Source organism: Cucurbita pepo, chromosome LG09, assembly GCF_002806865.2.
Source record: "Cucurbita pepo subsp. pepo cultivar mu-cu-16 chromosome LG09, ASM280686v2, whole genome shotgun sequence".
Lineage (NCBI taxonomy): Eukaryota > Viridiplantae > Streptophyta > Magnoliopsida > Cucurbitales > Cucurbitaceae > Cucurbita > Cucurbita pepo.
This window is the reverse complement of record NC_036646.1, coordinates 2,953,167-2,977,852: the sequence shown is the minus strand read 5'-3', so window position 1 is coordinate 2,977,852 and position 24,686 is coordinate 2,953,167. Positions and strand designations below refer to the sequence as shown.

At 34.9% G+C, this 24,686-nt stretch overlaps 2 protein-coding genes across 5 annotated transcripts in view; both read left to right on the top strand.

Moving 5' to 3' along the window:
* LOC111801729 overlaps positions 1 to 18,220 on the top strand; it is a 24,145-nt gene extending 5,925 nt beyond the window's left edge. For all 4 annotated transcript variants that reach the window (XM_023685847.1, XM_023685848.1, XM_023685849.1 and 1 more), the window contains 17 exons: positions 177 to 278; positions 1,691 to 1,921; positions 2,657 to 2,731; positions 3,212 to 3,292; positions 4,043 to 4,225; positions 4,335 to 4,490; positions 6,422 to 6,514; positions 8,610 to 8,681; positions 10,515 to 10,632; positions 11,300 to 11,478; positions 13,381 to 13,447; positions 14,705 to 14,812; positions 14,892 to 14,998; positions 15,250 to 15,327; positions 15,457 to 15,552; positions 15,913 to 16,008; positions 17,858 to 18,220. In XM_023685847.1, coding sequence (XP_023541615.1) covers positions 177 to 278; positions 1,691 to 1,921; positions 2,657 to 2,731; positions 3,212 to 3,292; positions 4,043 to 4,225; positions 4,335 to 4,490; positions 6,422 to 6,514; positions 8,610 to 8,681; positions 10,515 to 10,632; positions 11,300 to 11,478; positions 13,381 to 13,447; positions 14,705 to 14,812; positions 14,892 to 14,998; positions 15,250 to 15,327; positions 15,457 to 15,552; positions 15,913 to 16,008; positions 17,858 to 18,031 — 2,016 coding nt within the window. In that variant the 3' untranslated portion in view covers positions 18,032 to 18,220. The remainder of the gene's footprint in view (positions 1 to 176; positions 279 to 1,690; positions 1,922 to 2,656; positions 2,732 to 3,211; positions 3,293 to 4,042; positions 4,226 to 4,334; positions 4,491 to 6,421; positions 6,515 to 8,609; positions 8,682 to 10,514; positions 10,633 to 11,299; positions 11,479 to 13,380; positions 13,448 to 14,704; positions 14,813 to 14,891; positions 14,999 to 15,249; positions 15,328 to 15,456; positions 15,553 to 15,912; positions 16,009 to 17,857) is intronic.
* Positions 18,221 to 19,039: 819 nt separating this feature from the next.
* On the top strand, positions 19,040 to 24,428 carry LOC111801321 (peptidyl-prolyl cis-trans isomerase CYP22). The gene is made up of 7 exons (XM_023685271.1): positions 19,040 to 19,278; positions 19,901 to 19,924; positions 20,652 to 20,739; positions 21,300 to 21,392; positions 22,160 to 22,192; positions 22,950 to 23,006; positions 24,088 to 24,428. The coding sequence occupies exons 1-7, from the start codon at positions 19,109 to 19,111 to the stop codon at positions 24,196 to 24,198; spliced, it is 576 nt and encodes a 191-aa protein (XP_023541039.1). The 5' UTR covers positions 19,040 to 19,108; the 3' UTR covers positions 24,199 to 24,428.
* Positions 24,429 to 24,686: the final 258 nt, after the last annotated feature.

Sequence of the window (24,686 nt, the reverse complement as noted above, 5' to 3'; positions counted from 1 at the left end):
AAAAAAAAAAAAGCACAACCAAACCCCAAAATCAAGAAAGAAACACCGAATTCATAAGCATCCAAACACGATCGCAAAGAAGCAATGTGAGAAAGAGATGAAAAGAAAATTAGATGCATTTACCGGGGCATTCCTCTTAATCTGCGTGGATAATTCTAATCCGTCTATATTTTCAGGAGGTAGAGGAAATCCTTGAGCTCTTGAAGTCAACCTGGCGAGTTCTAGGAATCACAGAGACCATCCATTATACCTGCTTTACTTGGGTACTGTTTCGTCAGGTATGACAGCTAGTAAATTATCAAATGAAAAGTTTAAGCCATTATTTTTTTCGGTCAACCCAGCATTACTTACTATCAAGTTTCCAGGCATTGTGTTTCTCAGACCACCAGAATTAACCTATGAAATAATTGAATATATCACTTCACCAATATAGAGAATGTTTACGTGTGAGGAATAGGGACATATTTTAGAAAAAAAAAACTATATTAATGAACATAAAGGTATGCTACACATGATAATTACAAGGATCAGATATTTATTTAACTTAAAAAAAAATCACGTATGTCAAGAAAAAACCTCAGCTGCTCTAAGAACTAACAAGGAAGGTGGATAAATGAGTGAAATTGACATTCCCATTGCAAAAATAGGCAGGTATTGTATTTGATCTTTTTCGTGAACTATCAATATCTATAACCCTATTTTCTAAAGTAGTTGTATTGGCGGTGGTTGTTCTTCTTTCCCTTTTTCTTTGCAAAGAAAAGCATTAAAATCACAGAAGCAGGAGTATAAAAGAGGGCAGAGAAATAAGTTCTCTCCCTCCCAAAATGATGAGAACACAAAAAGGGCCCCGTTCAAGGAAGTTCCCATGCAATGCTGTCCAAGATGTAGCCATGTACTGTACATTTTCCAAAAATGAACAAAAGTCTCCACCCTGATTCTTAAAAATGATGATTTTTCCCTCAATCCAAAGCATTTAAAGAAGAGTTCTAGCAGCATTTATTCCAAGTATTTTTGTTTTTCCTCTAAAATACAGGCCTGAAAATCTCTCTGTAGTTTCTATTTTTATTTTATAATAAACGAATAATTGTATTCAAACCTGACATTATTGCAGAAGTGCAACAGACAAGCCCAAATTTACAGTTCAGAAGTTTTTAGAAAAAAATAAAATAAAATTACAGCATAGGTCAAATGATGGAAAATAATATGTGGACTTCTCTTCTGATTTGCAAGGACATGCTAGGGAAAGATAGCTGGTTTTGTTTTTTTTCCCTCTCTCTGCAGTTTCTGACAACCTAAAACAATTTGATGAAAAGACAACGTGTGAAACAGAAAGCATAGTAAATATAACTTAGAAGCGTATAAAATTCAGTAGAAGATATGTGGTGCTTATCTCTTACAGGGAATACATTGTGAGACTTGGAATGAAACAAATCATGGGGATGCAATACATATAGAGGTTTATGAGAAGCAAAGTTTTACCTGAGATGAGAATTTTTTGAACAACTCATCAATTTAAGTCTCCGATGTTAGTCTCCTTTGTTATATGTCTGAAAATTAAATTTGCGGGTTGACTCTTTTCCTTAAAAAATAAAAATAAAAATAGTGGTTTGACTTGTTTCTGACGTTACGGATCAATTTTATTTTGATTTTGATATTCTTATTGTCATCATTATTTCATCTTGCATTACAGTATGTTATTACATCCGAGCAAGGAATGCTGCAACATGCAATTGAGCAGTTGAAGAAAATACCATTGAAGGAACAAAGGGGTCCACAGGAGAGGTTACACTTAAAAAGTCTGCATTCACAACTGGAAGAGGAAGGGAGCTTTCGAGATTTCTCTTTCTTAAAATCCTTTATTGTTCCAATTCAGAGTTGGGCTGATAGGCTGCTAGGAGACTACCACCTGCACTTTTCTGAGGTTCGGTAAACCATTTTGTGACTGCAAAGCTTGGACTGGAGTGGGATTTAACTTTGTTAATTAGGAAAAATTTTCTAGGCCAAAATACGTAGGGGTGTTAGTTTTGGTGCTCCACCAATGAATTTATTGGTTCTGTTAAAAAGTTGACTTGATAAGTGCTCTTTCCTGTTCAATCATTGTAAGTATCATGGTTGAATTTGAATTATTGGCATCTTAAATCTACTATGATTGGTTTGCATTTCTATATTTCAGCGCCTATTTTTGTGGGTCATTGGAGATAGATTGTGACATAGGTAGAGCTGTTTTGTGTTTGTGTCGTCTTTTTTAGGTGAATGGTCTATCACAAAAAATAATCCAATTAACTCATCCTTTATTTTTTGATTTCTGTATGTTGATTGAATCTTTATAGAATATTAGTTTATTAAAGCTCAAGTCATATATTAAAACTCAAGTCATACCTATTCTTCTCTCTTCTCAGTAAACTGTTAATGAATACTGCAAAGAAAAGAGTTTCTCTCATTAAATCCTTTTTGTGCGGTTAATTATTTTGGGCTTGGAGTAGTACTCTGTTCTGCTTTCCACAGTGGGTTGGGTCAGTCTTCTTTTCCAACTCTTTTGATGTATGCCTTAGATGATTATCAAGTGTTCTCTCTCCCGTTTCCCTTATTCTTTTCAGTATTGCTGAATATAAAGTTCTGTTGTGCAGTATTCTAATATTTCTTATGCACCTTGCAGGATCCTAGAAAGATGGGGAATATTGTCACCGTTGCAATGCTTTCCAGGAGGCTGCTTTTGGAAGAATCTGAAACTGTATGTCTATGGTTTTATTAGAAGGACATGGATGCTCCAAAAAAGTTTGTTAGTGATGGGTTCTTCTCTCACGCAGGCTAGAAAACTGTAGTATATCACTTTTATGTTGGAACTATCTGCTGATGCCAGCTCTTGAGCACAGAGGAATAGTTGTCTTTGAGATGATAATTCTCTCTCCAACAAAAACTTCCCCAAAAAGATGGACACCTAGCACTCACGGCACTTACATTTTAAAACACCATCTCCTTTTCAATTAACTCTCAACCCTACAATTCCCTTTTTACCCTTCTAGAATAAGTATGCATGACTTGTAGTCTCACATGAAAAGAAGATAGAGGTCCTGGGTTTGGAAGTCTTAGGATGGTAACAACATGCCTTTTCCAACAACATTCATTCACTGAATTTATTTCCCCATATTCTATTTCTTCTTCTTGTGCTTCAGATATATGAATATTAAAACTTTATGGTTCATGTTTACAGGCAGCAGAATCAATGTCTAGAACAGATAAAGAGCAGATTGAATTCTATATATTATCATCCCTTAAGAATGCATTTTCCAGGGTAAGTGATTATATTATTTGTGCTTTATTTTCTGACTGATGCTTGATGAATGGGACGTATGTTATACAGATTGTGGGATAATGTTGTTAAATCCTGGCTTGTAACTTGTAGCATTGTCCCTAAACTTCAATTTGGTGTGGAATGGGGTTTCTTTTTGTCCTATTGTTCTTTATCTCCTTCTTGATGTGTTGTGTGTTTGTCTGGCAATGAGACTCCTGGACACCTTTTTGGTTGCTGCTCTTTTGTATGTTTAATGGACTTCTATGTTAGAAGCTTTTGGGTTTGGCTTTACCTCAGAATGTACTCTTAGCTCTGATTTTTGTGGGTCATCTATTTTGTGGTCTAAAAAAGATGTTATGGTTGCTTTTAATGGGGTGTTCTTTTGATCTCTTTGGGCTGAGAAAAATGGTCTAATTTTTAGCGATCTCCAATTTAGAAGCTTCGTTGAGTTGGTTGTTTTTAATTATTTGTATTGGTGCAAATGTAAATGCCCTTTTTCTGGTTATAGTTTTTTTTGTCTTTAATTGCTAATTGAAGCTCTTTCATGTAGTACACCTTTGGTGATTGGGAGCGTTCAACTCATTTTATTTCATTTATCAATAAATTGTTTCTCTTCTCAAAAACATTACTCAACCATCCATTATTTGTAATTGTACTCAATTCCCTTATAAAAAACTGAAACATTTAAAAAACTTAATTTCCCTGCATTGAACGTTATTTGTTTTAATACTTTATTGTTTTATTCTGCAGGTTTTGCATTCCGTGGAGAAATCTGATAGAAATCACGAACATCCTCTAGCCTTGCTTGCTGAAGAGACAAAAAAACTTCTAAAGAGGGATTCATCTCTTTTCATACCAATCTTATCTCAAAGGGACGCTCAAGCATCCATTGTTTCTGCATCACTTCTCCATAAACTTTATGGTCATAGACTGGTAAGATTATAGCCATTTTTGGTAAGGTAGTTTCATAATTCCTGTCTTTTTAGTCCATGATGCAGTGGGGTATTATTCTGAAATCTCAATTTCTTTCGAAACCTTGTAGAAACCCTTCCTCGATGGAGTTGAACATCTGACTGAGGATGTTGTATCTGTATTTCCGGCAGCCAATAGCCTCGAGGAGTATATATTAACCCTCATCACATCTGCATGTGAAGAGCTGGGTGCTGATATTCACATCAGAAAACTTGCTCTATACCAGGTTAGACACCAGTTGCAACTTGCTTAAAGTTTTCCCCTTGTTTCTATGAAAAAATATCTTCTCTTTCATTCCTTTGTAAGTGTGTAAATTGCTTTCAAGATTATCAAAGGGAACAATTTCTGCCTCATGAGAAAAGATTACAGATATTGAGGTAATATTAATTATAAAATGGGGGATTCTTGATTTAAAAGTAGGGAATTTTATTAGTACTTCGTTTTCTAAAAAGATTACAAGATGCTATTGTATCTCTTGGTGTGCTATTATCAATGAGGTTAACATGAGGATAGCTCAACTGGTCAAGGCACGTGGACCTGAGGTTCAAATTCCTCCCTTCTACATGTTGGTATTGACAAGGAGTGGATATCAATAATTCTTACAATAACTAATAATTGATTGAGTCTTGAAGGGGTATCATTAGCAATGAACTCCTAGCTCCATCCAAACAAAATTGGCAAAAAATTCTGTTCCCAATATTTCTTTTCTTTTTGTTTTTATGTAAAAAAAAAAAAAATTCATTGATGTATAAAATTTACAGTAGGGATGTTAATCCTTTGTGATTACAAATGACCTTCCCAAGAAATAGCATGGTAAATAACAAGATCTAAGAGCCTAGCATGAGATTGTTCCTTATCTAGGAAGACCCTTTGATTACGTTCTTGCCAAAGAATCAAAAAAAAAAAAAAAGGCCCGGATGAGATTCTTCTACAGCAAAGCTTTAGGATCCTTGAAGGGGTTGTGCGACAGAGCTGTGTGGAGGAAATCTTTAACCCCCCCAAGGAAAAGTTAAATACCAACTGAAGGCTTTGAGAGCCCTGTTCTAGAAGTGACGGCCATAGGGACAGTTAATGAACAGATGATTCAGTGATTCATCATTAGTTTAGCACATAGGGCACAGCTTGGGGTCAAAGCCAAATAAGGCATTCTTCTCTGAAGGTGTTCTTTGGTATTGATAGCTTTCTGTGCTCCCAGAAGAAAAAAAATTCATCTTTTTTGGGTACTTCTCTTTCCAAATTTTGTGGGCCAATAAAGGATCCAGGATAGTCGTTTTTTTCTCCCATATCAGACAGTAAGGATTTTGTGGAGAAGGATCTGCATTAGGGAGCCATCTCAAAGAATTGTCTCTCGATGAGAGGACTATTGGAGCGAAATCTAGGCTCAATTCAGTCCATTCAACAGCTTCCTCATCGTTTAAATGTCTGCTCTCGATGTTTTGTTGAGGCCCTCCATTTATAGCCGACAGTGAAACCTTCGACATATCTTTTTTCATTCTTTCCATTGCACTGGCTGTATGCACCAAAAGTAGAAAGGATAATAGTAGCATTAGGAAGTATGGTAAGGCGCATTCAATTTTGGGATTTTATTTTATTTATTGACGATAAGGTGAAGTTCTCCCTCGATCAGTTTCAAACCTCTATGTACATTATTGATAGTTATGTTTATGCATATTTATGTGTGTTTGTGAGTGTATAATGAAAAATCATACTACCAGAAAGAAAATGGAAGGATACAACCTAGAAACACAAAAAATCAGCCCAAAACAAAAGGAGCCTAGAAAAATCCAAAGACAAAAGCCTCTAGAAAAAAACTCCTATTACGAATGAGAAGTAAAAGATGGTCATAAAACTCTCTGGTTACAGACACCTAACTGAGGTGTTACACCTGATCGAAGGTCAAACCTTCTCTGAGATGTGTCCACCTTCTAAAATTCTCCTGTTGCTCTCAAGTACTTTTTCTGGGGAGACAAAACTCTACTAAATCTATTTTTCATAAATATAGACGTTGAAGTTGGTAGATTTTTTTTTAAAGATAATAATAATATAATTTTTTTGGGGTATAAAATCTTAAAATTGCTATTGCTTCCCAGTACTTGGTTCCGTCCATGAATATTTTTCTCATGCTCTCATGGTATCAACTTTTCTTAAATTTTTTAGATTGAATCTATATCTGGAACCTTGGTGCTGCGCTGGGTCAACTCACAACTTGGACGGATCTTAGGATGGGTGGAAAGAGCTTTCCAACAAGAGGCAAGCACATAACCTTTCTTTTTCATTTAACTTCCTAGTTCTGTGTTTTTAAGTTCTACCATTCATCCAGGTCCTCGTAGTTGGAGTAGTATTGCTCATATAAATTTAAAATAGAAGTGGTTACTTAAATATTCAAATATAGTTTTGTATTGTAACTGGAAAAGTGTCCAATGAACTATGACTAATATTTGAAAAATGTTTTGTAAATCACCACCAGACAGTTTTTACTTAATCTCGTTTACTTTCTTGGTCGTGAGTTTTGACATAGAGGTTTGTCCAAGTGGTGCACGGTCTCAAGCATGGTAAAATAAAAAGAATTTCACTTAGTTATATCTCTTTTGTTCTTACTGATTTTCTCTATTATAATACTTTTAAGGCCGTTTTATTATTTATATTAGGTGAACAGTGTTGGATTTTATCAGATGAATTTGTTTTTGAAATGAGATCCTATAGCTACATTTCTGTCGTGCTATTTCTCTGGTGCCTATGGAAAGAGAAATGATACAAATTTTAAAGGCAAGGAGAAAACAACAGCAGCCCTCACTGATATCCTTTTTTTTGGGTCTTTTCTTGGTGCAAAAACCTTCTTCCTTTCAGTAACTATAACTTCCCTTCTCTGATAATCAATTGGAGAAACTTTTTCTGGATGTTTCAAGTTATCAATGAAACTGTTTCCTAAAAAATTTTGTTTTTTAATAATGGGATCTTTTCAAGGATTTCTTATCCGTGTTCCAAGTACAGATTAATTGTGTTTTTGTTTAATCAGGTGAAAATAATGGTTCAGTTGTATATCCCCTTGGATGTGTGGCTGGTTTGTTTGTACTGTCCCATAAATGAAACGTCGCCGTTTCCTTACAAACTTATTTTGTCGTAATCTAGTGGTTGGTTTACCCAGTGTCTGATGTATGCTTTTGCTATCTGTAATATCGACACTTTTGTGCAATATCTTTTGGGGCAGTCATGTAATTTTAGTGGTTAGGTATCCCAGTTAGCCACAATTAGCCAATAAGAACAATGTTACCATGCCTATGTTCACTAGGTTGTAGACATTCAAAATAATGAATGTATATGACTACTTATACTTGTGGTAGAGTTGGGCCAAATCAATTTTATGTTACCATGCCCATGTTACTGTGTCTAAACCTATAAATATCACTAGTTCTAAGCATTCAAAATAACAATTATATAACTAAGATAAATTATTTTTGGTCCCTAAATTTTAAAATAAATTTCACTTTTGTCCCCAAGTTTTAGAATGTGATATTTTTATCCCGAGGTTTTGAAAAATCCTCACATTGGAGGACTTCGCCACTATCTGCTTATTAGCTATGGGGAGAAAAGAAGCTAAGTCTTTTTAATTCTATAATATTTTAAGTTAGCTAACGTGACAACAACTTATTACTTTTATTTTCAAGTTCTGCTTACACAGTAATTTGAGTAATAAATTAAGTATATTTATCTATTGTTCTTCCCGTCTGCATCTCCCTCTCTATAAATACATACTCAAACAAAAACGTGCTGTCAACCTGACATGCTGCCAATCTATGACAATAAAATCCGCCAATACTTAGGCTTACCTTTAAAAGTGTACCGTCAAAAAGAAGAAACCCCATTCTGTAAACGAGAATGAACATTATTTTCTTTTAGGTTGATATGCAAAATGCTGTTTTCTGGACTTTTGGGGGCTTTCTGAAAAAGATGAATAGAAAGTAGAAATGGGTGGGTGCATGCGTTAATAAATTTATTGTTAAATGTTCAAAGTGCAACGAGGGTCTAAAGTTATGATTTCTTTGCTGAAAATTTTGTTTAATATAAGTATTTAATGTCTAATGTCACTAAATTAGGTTTAAGAACTAAATTTGCTACGTAAGCTTATTTTGACAGACATATAAAAGTAGTAGCCACTTCAGCATAAAACATTGTAGAAAAATAAGGGTTAAAAAATCTAAGATGTCTCTCATGTCATATCCGTGATATTGACAAGTTTATTTTATTTTCTTGTCCAACAGCTTGCTTTTTTCTTTTTTTATCTGCTTTTATCGAACTCTTTAATGTATTAATAGTAAGCTATATATTCTGTCTTCTTTTGATACAGCGATGGAATCCAATATCCCCTCAGCAGCGTCATGGAAGTTCAATTGTCGAAGTCTATAGAATCGTTGAGGAGGTATGGCTGTCACTCTTTTATGCTTTTCATGACATTTTTTCCTGGTTATGAATGTTAACTTGAAACTACTTTCACTCTATTGACGATTGTAATTACATTCTTGTGATTCCTTCTGTGGGTGGGTGTGAACACTGGCCTACATTACTGTGCTTGCTAAAATCAGGCATTGAATAAACGAAGGGGCACAATGAATGACTGATTAAGCGCAACAAGAGTGTGGCTTTGTCATAAAGTTTTATTAATGTTTGTATTATTGGTGGCCGTAGTGTTATAAATACACATTATAATGAAAAAATTGCAGTTCAGAAAGAAGTTTATTTAGCTGTCTAAAACCACTTCNTTTTTTTTTTTTTTTTTTTTTTTTTTTTTTTTTTTTTTTACAATAAACAAAAATTATCATTGAATAAATGAAAAGAGACTAAAGCTCAAGGGATGCAAACTTTACAAAGAAGTAAAACAAGACAAAATATCATAAAGTGACCCAATAGGAAGATCGTCAAAGAAAAGCTAAAAAATAGACAAGCTTGGAACAAACGAATAAAAATAAAACTTGCGAAGGAAGAATCAAAGAAGCCATCTCTCTGGAGGCTCACANAAAAACAAAAAAAAAAAAAAAAAAAAAATCCTTACGCTGAATCTTTGGATAACAATGAAGGGATTTCATGTATTTCAAGACCACAAGCTTCAATAAGAGATGCAAATTTGCAAAGCATGGATGAAGGGAGGAAGAGTCTCCTTTGTTTTCCTAAAGTAAAAAGAAAGTGATTTCCATAGACAGCATTAATGATTTCCACTCTACTTAGGCTATCTTTAGATTCAAACACAGTCATCATAACGAGAGGGAGAAGGAAGAGTTTTTTTTTTTTTTTTTTACTTTCTTTTTCGAGAAGAGAAACAAAGTTCATTGATAAATAAAATAGAAGGAGCTTAAAGGGCTCCTAACACCAAGAGGTGACTTACAAGAGTCGAAGAAGAAAGACTATAATCTCTTAAAAGGATGTTTAGTCTTACACTAGTACAAAGCATGAAATAAAATAAAATTAAAAAATGATCAAAAGTCGAGAAATCATCCCTAAAAGTTCTTATGTTCTTGCAGCAGACATACCGGAAGAAAGTCTAGTTGATAAAGAGCCACAAGGTCCTTTTCACTCCTTGAAAAGGATGACCCTCAAATACTGAAGCCAGAAGATAAAAAAATGTCATAAAAATGTAATTTTTTTGAACTGGGGTGGCTAATGCTAATGAAGAATTAAAGATTGAAGAAAGATTTGGGTGGGTTTTTGATGATTCTACAATTGGCATAAAAAATTTCGCATGCTATGTATATCTTGAAGCAGTATAGTATAATTTGATAATCCAGTTGAAGTCATGATCGATGATGAAGAAGAGGAGAATATTGTTGATGTATTTGTTCTATCTGTTGGTTGTGTGTAATAGGCATTGTTATCTTACGGAACACTGGGTCTTTAACCCTTCTATATTTTGGGTATTCTTAGTTTTTCTAATTTCAAAAGCTAGAATCAATTTTACTTTGCTGTAATGTAGTTCTGGGTTGAAAAGTTGAGTTTTCCTGTTTTAGTAGAAGGATCTCAAAGCACTCTTGTGGAGCTTTCATTCATAGAAGCCAATGTATTTTGAAAACAACAACCTTCTTGGAAGGATAGTTTCCAGATGATTAATATTCTTTTGCATGTTATCTTTAAGTTATTAGAAATTTTCTGCTGATGTCTTGAATTGTTGTCGGGATGGTTTTAAATGTCTGTGTGCATGTGTGTGTGTGTGTCAGCCCATCAAACTCTATTTTCTTATAATCATGTTGGCCCTTTTATGCAGACTGTGGATCAATTTTTTGCTCTTCAAGTTCCAATGAGGCTGACCGAACTTAATTGCTTGCTTCGTGGCATTGACAACGCATTTCAGGTGTATGCCAATCGTATCATTGAGAACATGGGTAAGTATTGCATTCAGACTTTTGATTTAATTTCTCGTTCACATTTTTATTTTTATTTTTATCTTCTTCAATAAGAGACCTGCTTTCTTTAAGAGAAATGAAACTACAAAAAGGGGCCTACAAGAAGAAATTGCCCAACCATGGAGCTAAAGAGTGAGAAACAAGAGATCATAGGAAGTTGCCCTAATGTTTTTTTTTAAAAAAATAATAATAGATGATTATTTTTATTTTTTATTTTTTATTTTTTTATTTTTTTATTTTTTTTTAATGAGAATACTTAAACTAAGAGATTGAAATGAGCCTCCCATACGGACATCAAAATTTCTGAACATTCTCCTATTTCTGTCCAGCTAAAAACTCCCTAAAGAAATGGAAAAGACCAGCTTACCCAATTATCATGACCTCATCCTTGTCCTTGTTGTCATCACTGGCGATGCTACTGTTATTACTAATGACGTTGTTTCTTTCTCCTCCATCCTTCATTTTGACCTATGTTGCAATTTTTATTAGGAAGTCTCCAAATATCTCTCTCATTCATGTGCATTTGTCCTTTTCCTACCACCATGCTTATCATATTCTTATATTTGAGTTCCACACATCCTTTTCTTTTTCGTGATTTTTGCTTTAAAATTACAAATAACTTACGGTATCTAATTTGTTCATGCAGCAAACAAGGAGGATCTCATTCCCCCTCTTCCAATTCTCACTCGATACACGAAGGAATCCGGAATAAAAGCTTTTGTGAAGAAGGAAATATTTGACTCCAAGATGACTGATGAAAGGAGATCCACTGAAATTAATGTGTTGACTACACCAACACTATGCGTTCAGTTGAATACATTATATGTGAGTTTCAGTTGCTATTTATTGTCAACCCTACTTCGTATAAAAAATATCTAGTTCATTTTCCTGACTTCGTATAAAAAATATCTAGGTCATTTTCCTGTATATTTGTTTCAATTTTATGCTGCATCTTTTTGCAATGATTATTTGATGGTTATAGCCTAAGATGATGACAATTGATTCTGGCTTCCAGACTTCAGTTCGCTGAGTAGAACTTTTTACATGTGGTCCTATGGTTCAACGTTATCTCATGAGATTTGATTTCATTTTATTTTTCAGCCTGCGTTATTACCTGTAAATCTTTCTAAGCTTTTTTCTGCCTTTTGCTAATTCTCAGCTTGCTACCCAAAATTGAAACTCTAAGCTAATTAACAAGGATTATCCTGGAAAAAGCTGAGTTCCTTTCTAGTGCTAGGGGGAAGGGTAGGCTCATGGTCTTCTACCATTGTGGCATTTGTATCTTTGGAGTGAGGTCTGCCTTTATCCAATTCAAGGAAGAGAGAGGAGAAACTATTTTCCAGAAGGGTTGAAGGAGAGTCCCAGGTTAGAATTCAGGTCAATTGGTTGATCGGTCCATCAATTTTTCAAAGGAGAGAAAGCAGGCTTGGGGTGTGAACAAGTAGAGGAGCAGAGAAGAGGTCTTGCCTTCATCAAGGTGGAAGGTGGTTTACTAGTGCCGAAAAAAAAGAGGATTTTTTTATAACTTTGGACTTGGGCTCAAGCTCAGCAATGGAGGTTTGGGGAGGGTTGGAAGTGCGTCAGGCTTTGATGAAGAACACGCGAAGTATGGTAAGTGCTGAAGGATGTGAAGGGCCGTGTAAGATGTTTGAAATGGAGCAGCTTGATAGGGAAAGAAATTGATTTAGGCCCCAGGTTTTCCCCAAGAGGAGTAAAATTCATGGAGGGTGGAGGCCCACTAGCTTCAACTGGTCTTTTTCCTTTTTCGCCTAAACTTCCATTTGGACTTCAAACCTCTCTAATCTTTCAAGTGTCTTCTAGTCATGTGGTTAGTTGCTTTGATGTGGTCGCGACCATTTAAATTGTTAGTTGGTGCTTATTGCTATTTTCTTCTTTTTGGTATTGTACGGTGTCAAGTCAGTTTTGCCTGAGGTAAAGTTATTTGTAATCAGCTTGAGTTTTAATAAATTCTGCAAGATTCCCTCAGGAATCTTCGTTGTCTTCCTCTTCCACTTCATGGGAAACCTTCAAATGTGGACTTAGCCATGTTGGCTCTCAAACCTAAAGTTTTTAAACTCTTGTGAACTGATTTGGTTCTATGATTCAGTAGTTCTATTAGGATAATCTCATAATTTCTCGTTGGTGAAAGGATCTCTCTACCTTCAAATACAGTCATGCTAAGTTTCTGGAGGAAAAAGAAAACGAGGAGACAGCAGCTTCTTGACTTAGGTTTAGGATTTATGGATCAGAAATGTTCGATACTGTGTAAAAAGGATTTATGGATCAGAAATGTTCGATACTGTGTAAAAACCGAATGGGTGATTGATATTTTGTACTCATTCTGAAATGACTTAAAACATTGATTTACTAGCAGAGAATTTGCCAACCGTTTAAGGAAACTACTTTCAGGCCTAAATGTTTATTGAAGTAATCTCTTATTGGAGGGAAGAACCCCTCCAGAAATAATAGAATATAAGGATATGATTTCAGGTTTCAATCTTCAATCCTTTTCCCGGGTTCCCTTTGTTTTTAACGAAGAAACAAGTAAATTGACTGCTATTCAAGGGTTTATGTTATTAATACATATCAATTGTTATAATGCTTGTTTAGTTCTATTATTTTGTTGCATTTAAATCAAAGAAACGATTAGCTCTAGGCTCTTGGTTATTTATCATTCATTTCCAAGTGATGAAGTTATAATGATGATATTGTTGTGACTATTCACAGTATGCAATTAGCCAGCTGAACAAGTTGGAGGACAGCATCTGGGATCGTTGGGCAAGCAAAAAAAATCGTACGGATACATACCTTTATTTATTTATATATTTTCTTTTGTTTTAACTTTTAAATATGTGTGAGTGTACGTGCTCTTGTACATTTAACTTCGTTCTACTGAAAGTGGGGTTATTTTTTCTTTAGGATGGCAGAATTTCTATTAATAGAAAATGATTTAGTTATAGGAGGATGGGGATTCCTTTCAACTAGTAAAACTAATGGAAAAAAAATCCTGATGCAATATATCAGAAATGTTTTAAATTGCAAGCCCAAAAATGAGGCTGAAACTATATTCCTTAGAGTGGACAAGTAAGATCTAAACGATGCTGCAACTGCACATTTTCAAATTGCATGCCCATTTCGTAGTTTACAACCAAACAATTTTTAAACTGGCACAGTAGATGTTCTGCAAACAGAAAACCATCCAATTTTTTTGAAAAAACTGAATCAAGACATTGAACATATGGACAAAGAAAAATTAAGAATGAGAAAATGCCACAATCCCTATATGTTGAGTGCGCAGCCGTTTTGAGAAATAAAAATGAGGCCCCTTCTCTATTGAATTTTAATATCTTGGGAATTAACCCTCAAAAGAGTCTATTATAAGCATCATAAGACATGATGATTGGAAGGAAGCACCCTTATGCTTATCGATGTAATGGCATGTAATGGTAGGCTTGGAAGAGTTGCTACATATTATTAACATAACTCTAGCTATAGATAACTTAATCGTCCCTTATTGAGTGAAATCTGATATGACTTGCAGAGAATATGTGCAGATCAAACTCTTTTGTATCATGAGATGATGAATTCTCTCAAGAATTAATATTTGATGCAAATCTCGTTTTATCTCTGTAGTTTAATTTCCTAAAAGAAGAATCAAATTCACGAATGAGGAAAATGTTGTAGAAATTATGTGAAGTAAATCTGGAAGTAATATAGAGACCACTGTGCTCAATGTATTAACAAAATAGTTTTTTGTAACCCATTACCCAAGAAAATTTTTATGATGAAAAAGATAAATGGAAATTCCCATTTTTAACTTCAGGATCCACTTGTTGGTTCCCCATGTACTTCTAAAAATTGAAATGTATAGTTTGAATTGGGGAATATGTATGCATTCTAACTTTTCTGTGTATTTCATTAATATCATATTCACTTATGAATCTCATGATGTTTATAAACTTAGGACTTTTATCCTTTACAGAACTACATTATATAATAAACCTGCCTTATCATACCCTAATAATATGTGAATGTTGATTTTCCTGGGTAGAAAAATCCATGGATGAAGAATCAAAAAGTGGTACCAAGAAAAAGGAATCCTTTGATGGAAGCCGAAAGGATATAAATACTGCTACAGACCGCATTTGTGAGTTTACTGGTAAGATTTGTAGGAATTTATTGCTGTCAATTTTCACAAACTCATATCTCCGGAAAACTCAAAAGTTCACTATTTTCAGGAACAAAAATTGTCTTCTGGGATCTGAGGGAGCCATTCATTGATGGTCTCTATAAACCTAGTGTTTTCCATTCTAGGTTGGAAGCCCTAATTGAACCCCTTGACACGGTAGGAGTTTCCTTGCTATCTTAATGTATATTGATAGTTTTGTCACTAATGTATACTTTACCTTGTATTCTGTAAAAAGTTTGTAGTTTTGATATAATTATGAGTTTTCCCCTTCGTTTCGATGTTCGTGTGATGTTTTAGATGGAGATTACATTGGTACTCCAGATTCTTTATTTTTTACTATTATTATTCTTTTATGGGAAACAATGTACTCCAGCTTGGTAGTTTTCACATTGTGGTCAATTGTGCAGGAACTAAGTAAACTCTGTGATATTATTGTTGAGCCACTCAGAGATCGCATTGTGACCAGCCTCCTTCAAGCATCACTGGTCAACTTCTTCACCCTTGATCTATGGAAGCATATATTTTACTCTCTCTTTGAACTTTCAGTCTTCGCCACTTTATTTAATCTGTATTATCATTTATTTTCTTGTTTCTAACACTGTTTAAATTTTCAGGATGGTCTTCTTCGAGTGATACTGGATGGAGGGCCGTCACGGCTATTTAGCACCAGTGATGCAAAGCTATTAGAAGAAGATTTAGAGGTCTTGAAGGTATTTACGATCCTTTCATTTCAGGGCTTATAAATTTTCGTTGTTGGGATATTAGAACTTCAAAATGTTTGAAATGTTAGGAATCACGACTCTCCACAATGGTATGATATTGTCCACTTTGAGCATAAGCTCTCATGGCTTTGCTTTGGGCTTCCCCAAAAGGCCTCATACCAATGGAGTTAGTATTCCTCACTTATAAACCCATGATCTTCCACTAAATTAACGAATGTGGGACACTCACTCCCAATAAACCTCAACATGAAATTCTTAGAATCGAGAAACCTCGTGAAGATGTTAAGTTGCCTTTGTTTGAACATAATGATTTTTATATGAGAAGACTGATCCGTTATCGATTGTTAGGAATTTTTCATTTCTGGAGGAGATGGTCTTCCGCGAGGGGTGGTTGAAAATCTGGTAGCACATGTACGGGATGTAATAAAGTTGCATGGTTATGAGGTTAGTTTCTTTCTCTGTTTTGCATTTGTAGTTGATGGTTCCTGGAAAATCCGTAGCCTCAAATCCAAAAATGCTGAAAATGCTTAATACTTGTCAGTTTTTTCTGATTTTTTTCCTCTGTTCTTAACTTCTTGATATGTCGAGGAGCTGGATTGATAGCCAAAAAATGGCCTCTAAATCACCTCTGTTTTTAGTAAACCCATGTGTTGTAGGACGTGTAAGCACACAGTAAACCCGTAGAATCAAGAAGAGTACGCTCCTGATGTAAATTCGAAAGGTCTCTAGTTCCCATGAATTGTTTCAAATCAACTTGCATTTACAAAATTTCCTCATTGGATAACAATTTTTTTTTTTCTTTCTGAAAATTAAGCTTGCTATATCTATATCTGCTCGTACATATGCCTTCTTTGTTTACTATTTTACTTCTTAAAAATGCTTTTAAATCCCAGCAAATTTCGTTGTTTTTTTTCCTGGAGAATGAAGTTCATTATGTNTAAACCCATGATCTTCCACTAAATTAACGAATGTGGGACACTCACTCCCAATAAACCTCAACATGAAATTCTTAGAATCGAGAAACCTCGTGAAGATGTTAAGTTGCCTTTGTTTGAACATAATGATTTTTATATGAGAAGACTGATCCGTTATCGATTGTTAGGAATTTTTCATTTCTGGAGGAGATGGTCTTCCGCGAGGGGTGGTTGAAAATCTGGTAGCACATGTACGGGATGTAATAAAGTTGCATGGTTATGAGGTTAGTTTCTTTCTCTGTTTTGCATTTGTAGTTGATGGTTCCTGGAAAATCCGTAGCCTCAAATCCAAAAATGCTGAAAATGCTTAATACTTGTCAGTTTTTTCTGATTTTTTTCCTCTGTTCTTAACTTCTTGATATGTCGAGGAGCTGGATTGATAGCCAAAAAATGGCCTCTAAATCACCTCTGTTTTTAGTAAACCCATGTGTTGTAGGACGTGTAAGCACACAGTAAACCCGTAGAATCAAGAAGAGTACGCTCCTGATGTAAATTCGAAAGGTCTCTAGTTCCCATGAATTGTTTCAAATCAACTTGCATTTACAAAATTTCCTCATTGGATAACAATTTTTTTTTTTCTTTCTGAAAATTAAGCTTGCTATATCTATATCTGCTCGTACATATGCCTTCTTTGTTTACTATTTTACTTCTTAAAAATGCTTTTAAATCCCAGCAAATTTCGTTGTTTTTTTTCCTGGAGAATGAAGTTCATTATGTCTATCTTCGTTTCGTTTTTAATACGTAACAGCCTTAGCCCACCACTAGCAGATATTGTCCTCTTTGGACTTTCTCTTTCGGCTTCTTTTCAAAGTTTTTAAAACGCGTATGTTAGGGAGAGGTTTCCACACCCTTATAAATAATGCTTCGTTCCCCTCTCCAATCGATGTAGGATCTCACAATCCACACATTGGTTGGAGAGGGGAACGAAAATTCTTTATAAGGGTGTGGAAACCTTTCCTTAGCAAACGCATTTTAAAACCTTGAGAGGAAGCCTCAAAGAAAAAGTCCAAAGAATACAATATCTGCTGGTAATGAACTTGAGCTGTTACATAGTACCACGAATATTGTGGGAGTTTTGAATCTTGAACTTCATAAAAAAGAATAGGAATATAGATATCCCGAACTGTCGAGCTAAACTCAGCTACTACGTCTAATACTCATATACGTAAGCATTTAGGTTTTTTACTTGAACACATTCTTATACCTCAGCAAAGTTCACGAAAAAGTAGGCACTTTTTAGCCACTTCTTTTCACAATGTTTCTCATATGAATGCCACTCTAAACTGCATAAACGCAATGGAACCCTTTTTGATTTGCAGACCAGAGAACTGATTGAGGATTTGAGATCTGCTAGTGGAGGAAACATGCATAGCAGCAGATACAAGCCAGGGGCAGATTCCAAAACTTTGTTGAGAATACTGTGTCACAGGAGTGATTCAGAAGCCTCCCAATTTCTCAAGAAACAGTACAGGATTCCCAAATCTTCAGTGTAAATTATTACCTTGCCCTGTTTACATGATGTTAATGATGTTTAGGCTGCTTAATTGACAGTTTGACAAGAATGTTATGTTTTTTCTTTTCTTAGAAGGATCTATCTCCTCTTTTAATTCAATTTTTCGATAACGTTCGTGTTGTAATAGTCGATATTGTTACTTATATTTATTTTGATCTATTTTGTTTCAGATCTTGTTTGTTACTGTCAATGGGTTTTTTTAAGAGCTATGATTACATCTTCGCCTAAGCTACCCTTAATCATGTAATTAAGGTCTAATTTAATACTTTAAGAGAAAGAAACGGTCTCACAGTTTGGGACGAGGTGGTACTCGTGATATTTTGGCTTGGGACGCCTTTTATTTGGTAGTATTCTAGACATTAAATATTATTGGATGGGTTACTTTTTATTGGTACCCGAAGAACATCACATTATGCAGGGCAATGCTTCACAGTTTAACGAACCTTCTACTTTTTGATGGAATGGTTAAGAGATTATCTATGGTTAATCTCTTCCCAACTTATTAATGGATGGTATATCGATTTGGGTGTGGATGTTCTTATTTGCTTCTCAGTGTTCCTCTCGTGGGTTTGGTTCTTGAGTCAGGAATAACTAAATCATAGGAGTATTGTATTTCTGTACGAGAATTTGAACCTCCAATCTCAAAATAAGAATTAATTATTGTTGGTAAAGGACCACTATTTCTTGTAGAACTGAAACTTTATGAGTAATACAAGAAAGTAGGGCAACTGACCACTACATTTTCGTTAGAGATCTTTTTGAATTTATGAACTTAACATATAATTTTTTGAAACTTTTAAGGACTCGAAAAAAAAAAAATAATTTCAAGGATTTATGTGTGTGTATATATGTATATATATCTATATTTATCAAAAAGAAAAAAAGAAAAGAAAAGAAAAAAAAAAAAGAATAATAATAATGAATTTGACTTGCCGGGTAATTTTTCGCCGGAAACGGAAATTTGACAGTAAAGCCCAAATTCATTGTTTAAAACCCACGAAGTGTGCAGAACCAAAACTGAGTATCTGAAGTTCAGAGAGCTTTGAGAGTGACAACTATGGCGTCGGTAGGAGCAGCCGCAGGTGGAGGCGTAGAGTGGCATGTCAGGCCTCCTAACCCTAAGAATCCAATAGTTTTCTTCGACGTCACCATTGGCACTATTCCCGCTGGTCGTATCAAGATGGAGCTCTTCGCCGATATTGCTCCAAAAACCGCCGAGAATTTTCGGTATCCACACTGCTTTCTTCTGCTTGTTCTTCTTTTTATTCTTTAATGATCTTCGATTGCTGTGAAGCGATGTGAATTATTTACTAGTCGAAAGGTTTTTTTGTTGCCAAGTTTTAGCTTTGTTATGGAGTATAAGTTTGCGTTAGCAGGAAGCCGGAGGTCTACTCTGCTCCGTTGCTCTATTAAAATCCACGGACAGCTCCATCGATTTGTTTCAAAATGAAAAAACAGATTTTCATCAAGAAAAAAATGGAAGAATGCAAGGGAATACAAATCGAGAACCCACAAAAAAGAGAAGAAGAAGGGAAGCAAACTAAAGATTCATAGAGTTTAGGATGGGTGGAAATGCCATATTTCTTTGTTAAATTGAATCCACGTTTGCTAATACGGCCTGACGAACGGAAACACCTCAGAAAGAAGATTATAAGTACCTTGAACTTGAACTCTCGTGGAGTTCAACTACTTCCTTCTCTTACCTCTATTGATATGTAACAATGTATTTGTAACTATTTATGTCTTCCCCGAGACATTGCTTTCTCTTCTGTGTATTCAGTTTGTTTATTTAGCGTTACTTTTCCCATCTCTTTCAGTCTCCTAATTTCGATTACTTGGTTTCTGACAGGCAGTTCTGCACCGGAGAATACAGGCAAGTAGAACCCTAAAACCAGAATTTTACAAGTATTTCTCTATTCGACCTAAAATAGGGTTTTTATATAGTTTAAGTGTGAGGAAGTCATTTGAAATGGATAGTCTTTTTAGTATAATCTTGATAGGAAAAATCATGTTAGTGGTAGAACTTCTCGTGATCTTTTCTACTCACCTTCTAATGATTGTAGCTATTTTAGAATTCTGTTAGTTCTATCTGCGTCAGCCTAGAGTTTAAAATGGTTTTGTTTAGTGTGAAATCTCAGCTACAGATTTCTGAAGAATCTATAGACTAAGAAATTCTAGTTTCATTCTTAAATTTGGGAAATTTATGAGTTCTTTTCCCCAAATCGAACTTGTCACGTGTAAATGTAGATAACATGCAAGAAGGCTATGATCCATTTCTTTTCCAAACAAAAAAAAAAGATTTGCAACTGGTTAAACTTCTGAGTTAAAATATTAGGGAAACCTCTATGTACACAAGGTTTAGAGTTGAGAGTCGAAAGGGGCTTTGGGGTTAGCTTTACATTGAACTCCATCATCTACCCTCTAGAGCTATTAAAATTACACTTTTTTTTTGTTTCCACATGAACTATTGCGAGTCCAACGTCTCTTATAATATATTCACTTATTATTAAAATTTGTGGTCAACTTAAGGGTGGAAGTCTCCAATGCAAGCTTGTTTCATGTTTGGTGAACTTATTTCAACATTTGGTCTCAATTGACAGGAAAGCCGGATTGCCTGTTGGTTACAAGGGATGCCAATTCCATAGAGTCATCAAGGATTTCATGATTCAAGCTGGTGACTTCGTCAAGGTAATCCAGTCTGTTGATCTGTTTAGGCAATGTAGGTATTAACTAATATGTATATTAGGTATTGATTATTATGTGCTGATGAGAACACTAAGCACCATCTAAATCTTTATATCTAGTATTCCACGTCCTTCTGTTAACTACAATGAGAATAGGAACATAGTTCTAGATTCCTTGTCTTCCAAGGAAAAGTGATCAAAATCTACCATTTTACAGCTATGTTTCTCCTGCTTTATCTTACTTTGAATCAAACTCTTCTGCTGTATATGATGATTGATCATTATAGTTTTCATTATTAAGGTTAATTCCCAGACAGAGATTACATTTCTGTCATTTCATTTAGGTTGAAAACTTATTTTCATTGTTAGCATGGTTCCTTCCTGTTTTTATTTTTTTTTATTTTTTTATGTCGTTGTTTAAACATATCAACTTAGTCGTCTCTTTTTGTTTTAATGAAAATAAAGAAAATTCCCTCTACTCTGATTGCATCACTTTGTAGAGTATTTCTTCACTCACTTTCACCTCATCATCTATAAGCATTTTCCGATCTCTTTGTTTTGCAGGGTGATGGCAGTGGATGTGTTTCCATTTACGGACATAAGTTTGAGGATGAAAATTTTGTTGCTAAGCACACTGGACCAGGTTTATTGTCAATGGTATGCTTTTCTATTGAAATGAGATTCAATGCTTTATATATGTTGTGTAATTGTACCGATGTTGCTTAATTTTATTCTCTGTAAATATTTGGCTTGCGAGTCATAATGAGATTTTTAGGGAGATCGAGTGGTCGGGTGAAGAGATTTGGGTTGGTAGGTTGTTGGATTTCATGTTTCCTTGTGGTTGTCTGTCAATAGGTATTTTTGTATTATGGTATTGATCTTGTCTTTTATATGCCTTTTTATTTTTTTCATTTTTTTCNAAAAAAAAAAAAAAAAAAAAACAGCAGAAGAAAAAACTCTATTCACTGTAAAATTATTTTGAATTTCATAAATTCATGCACGGATGATAATATCTTCAGCAAATGTAAACCTTCTGCCATCATAATATTAAAGGTATTTGATTCCTAATAGCTTTGATGTTAAGGGCAGGATGTTTGGAGATTCTCTCCAAAGTCCTAACATTAAGTCTGTAGATGGAGAATTGTTGGTGAGGCGGAAGGTTTATTCTTCATCCGTTTTTGTACTTGTTTATTGACTTAACTCTGTGTTTTTTTAGATTGAGTTCTTTTGTAATAAGGTCTACTGTACTAGTGGAAAAATGTCTGATGCTATTAGATTAATTATCCACCATGTTTAATTGATATGCAAGTACAGGTTTGCTTATGTTTTAGAGTATTATGTTTAGAAGGCCACTATTCACTATTTTTTATGTAGTGTTGCCACTGTATAATTCTTACTTACCATGATGTCTGCTTCTTCTTCAGGCAAATAGTGGGCCTGGGACAAATGGATGTCAGGTACTCCAATAACGTTGCTCTCTCTCTCTCACACACACGCACACACACCTCTTCGAGTTATTTAATCTTTCTATTCCGGGATACCATTTTAGCATCTAATTGCAATGCCCTGCATGAGGACCTATACGTACAATTCCACATTTTTTAATCTTATTAATACTAATTGGATGGTGTTCCTGGAAACACTTGGTACCTGGGTTGGCATGGAAATCTAATCCCCTTTCTTCCGGAATAAGTTTTATTTTCCAAAGAACTCAAAATTTTTATCTCATAAAAAAAGAATTAAAAACCTTTCAAGGATGGTAGTCTTTCAACTCTACTAAACAATTGGATTTCTTTCTTGTAATCCACCTTTGATGACTTCTCATTTCATTCATTAATAAAATATCTTGATTACAATGTTCTCATGCTTTTGGACGTTTGTGTATGTGTTCAGAGTTATTTAGATGAGAGATGAATTGAATCTCTAGTCTTCCACATATTTCCTAATTCTTTCTAATTTCTAATTTTATATCAGTACCAGATAACATCCACACATGCTCTCTGGCCATTCTGATAAAATATAGATTTAGAAGTTGGAACAATTATTTATATTTCAACAGTCACAAATGGTGAATAACTATCTTTGATATGTTATGGCATAGTATGAAGGACGGCCTATGTAATTTGTCCTGGTGGGCGTCTTTGTTAAAGAAGCTTTTACGTCATTTGGAATGGTAAATTATTTTATTCTCATAGTAATCACGTTTTGCTGCAGTTCTTCCTTACTTGTGCCAAATGTGATTGGCTTGACAACAAGCACGTGGTGTTTGGGGTATGCTTCTAGTCCTTCAACCTTTTTGTTGCGTATTGTAGTGGTAACATATATGATATTTGAAAACGTAAAATTATCTGGTTGATGAGACTCATAGCTTAAATCTTGCCTGGGTCAATCCCTTGGAATGATTCATTGGAGGGAAACATCTCATTATTGTGATTTTTGAATTAAACATACCTCGAGATGTGTTCCCAACCCCCCCAGAATAGAATGTTTCTAGCATTACCATAATCATCCACTGCTAATATCCCTCTGCAATCTAACGTACATGTTTTGCCGGAAAGGCTACTATGGGAATTTTACTATGATCACGTTTCACCACCATTTATTGATAGCCAATTAATGTATGTTAATTTATGCTTGGAGAAATCCCAATTGAGGCTTCTGTGTTCATTTCACTTTGATGCACCAAAATTCCGTTGATTCCTTTCGTGGGAATCTGTAAATCTAATGATTCCTTGGATTTTAACTTGTAACGTTTCTATACCATCAGAAGTGTAAATTCCGAGTGCTAGATTAAAAATGGCCCGAAGAAACTCAATGTGAACGCTTGCCTGGTTTTAATTAATCAGTTGACTAATGATAATTGAAATTGTGCAGCATATTTTTTGCTTGCTTCCATGTTTATGTTTAAAATATCATCATGAGCCCATTGTATTTTTATTTTAGGAAAATGATTTAGGTATTTTAGGAGAAAAATTTAGATATCCGAGGAATAGATGCGTAGCCTATACTATAAATACCCCTCCACTCTACGTAGCTCTTCATCCCAAAAAATACAAAGCACAGAGTGCAACAGTAACAAATGTCTTGTAATCTCTTCTCGATTGGTGTTAATAAAAAGTGCGAGTGTTTTCCACAAAAAGTTGTGTTCAACATGATATACTTGTGTTCCCTGCCTTCGTAGTTGTTCTCGTCCCTGCATATATGTTATGTTACTTATTCGAGCTGTTTATAAGACGAGATGACTACTTTCCTAGCTTCATTTTGTAGTCTAGGCAGGAATTCTCGAATTTTGTCGTTTTTTATTTTCTGCCCCTAGGGTTGTTGTCTTATCATCTTTGTGGTGTTTTTGCAGAGGGTGCTGGGTGATGGCCTTCTGGTTGTCAGGAAGATTGAAAATGTAGCCACTGGCCCTAACAACCGACCAAAGCTGGCTTGCGTTATCGCTGAATGTGGTGAAATGTAAAACTTGAGTTACACACTTCTACTCTGTTGCCCAAAATATATACTTCTCTAATTGCCATTATAGAGTTTAACTTCCCTGCCAGTTTCTGCTGAAATGGAAAGCAGACCATGATTTTTAAGGATGTGAATCTCTTCAATACAATCTACCTTAGGTCCTCGATAGCATCTCGGACGTGTTGTCCGTGGATGCATGTCAGTTTTAACCCGTTTTATTTTACCGTGCTTTCATTTTGTCTTTTCTTTAGCATAGTTGTTTGTTTTCTTTGTATTAGGTAGGCGTACTCCTTGCCACTATTCCTTCCTACTTAAGTTGTATGCTATGAGTGTTGTCGTCTCTTTTTGCTTGCTAGCTTGTAACAAATGTTTTTTTAACGGTTTTCAAAGCTTTTTCTCTAATTCCATTTTAAAAAATCTTTTTTCAAGAAATGGGGTTGGATGTTGTGAGATAGATTTTGTTGCTTGATTTTCTTTAATTGCGAGTTAAGAATT

Coding starts and splice junctions, on each gene's coding strand:
- LOC111801321 (XM_023685271.1), top strand. CDS start 19,109: ATGGCGTCGGTAGGAGCAGCCGCAGGTGGAGGCGTAGAGTGGCATGTC. Junction 19,279..19,900: donor AAAACCGCCGAGAATTTTCG/GTATCCACACTG, acceptor GGTTTCTGACAG/GCAGTTCTGCACCGGAGAAT. Junction 23,007..24,087: donor ACAAGCACGTGGTGTTTGGG/GTATGCTTCTAG, acceptor GTGTTTTTGCAG/AGGGTGCTGGGTGATGGCCT.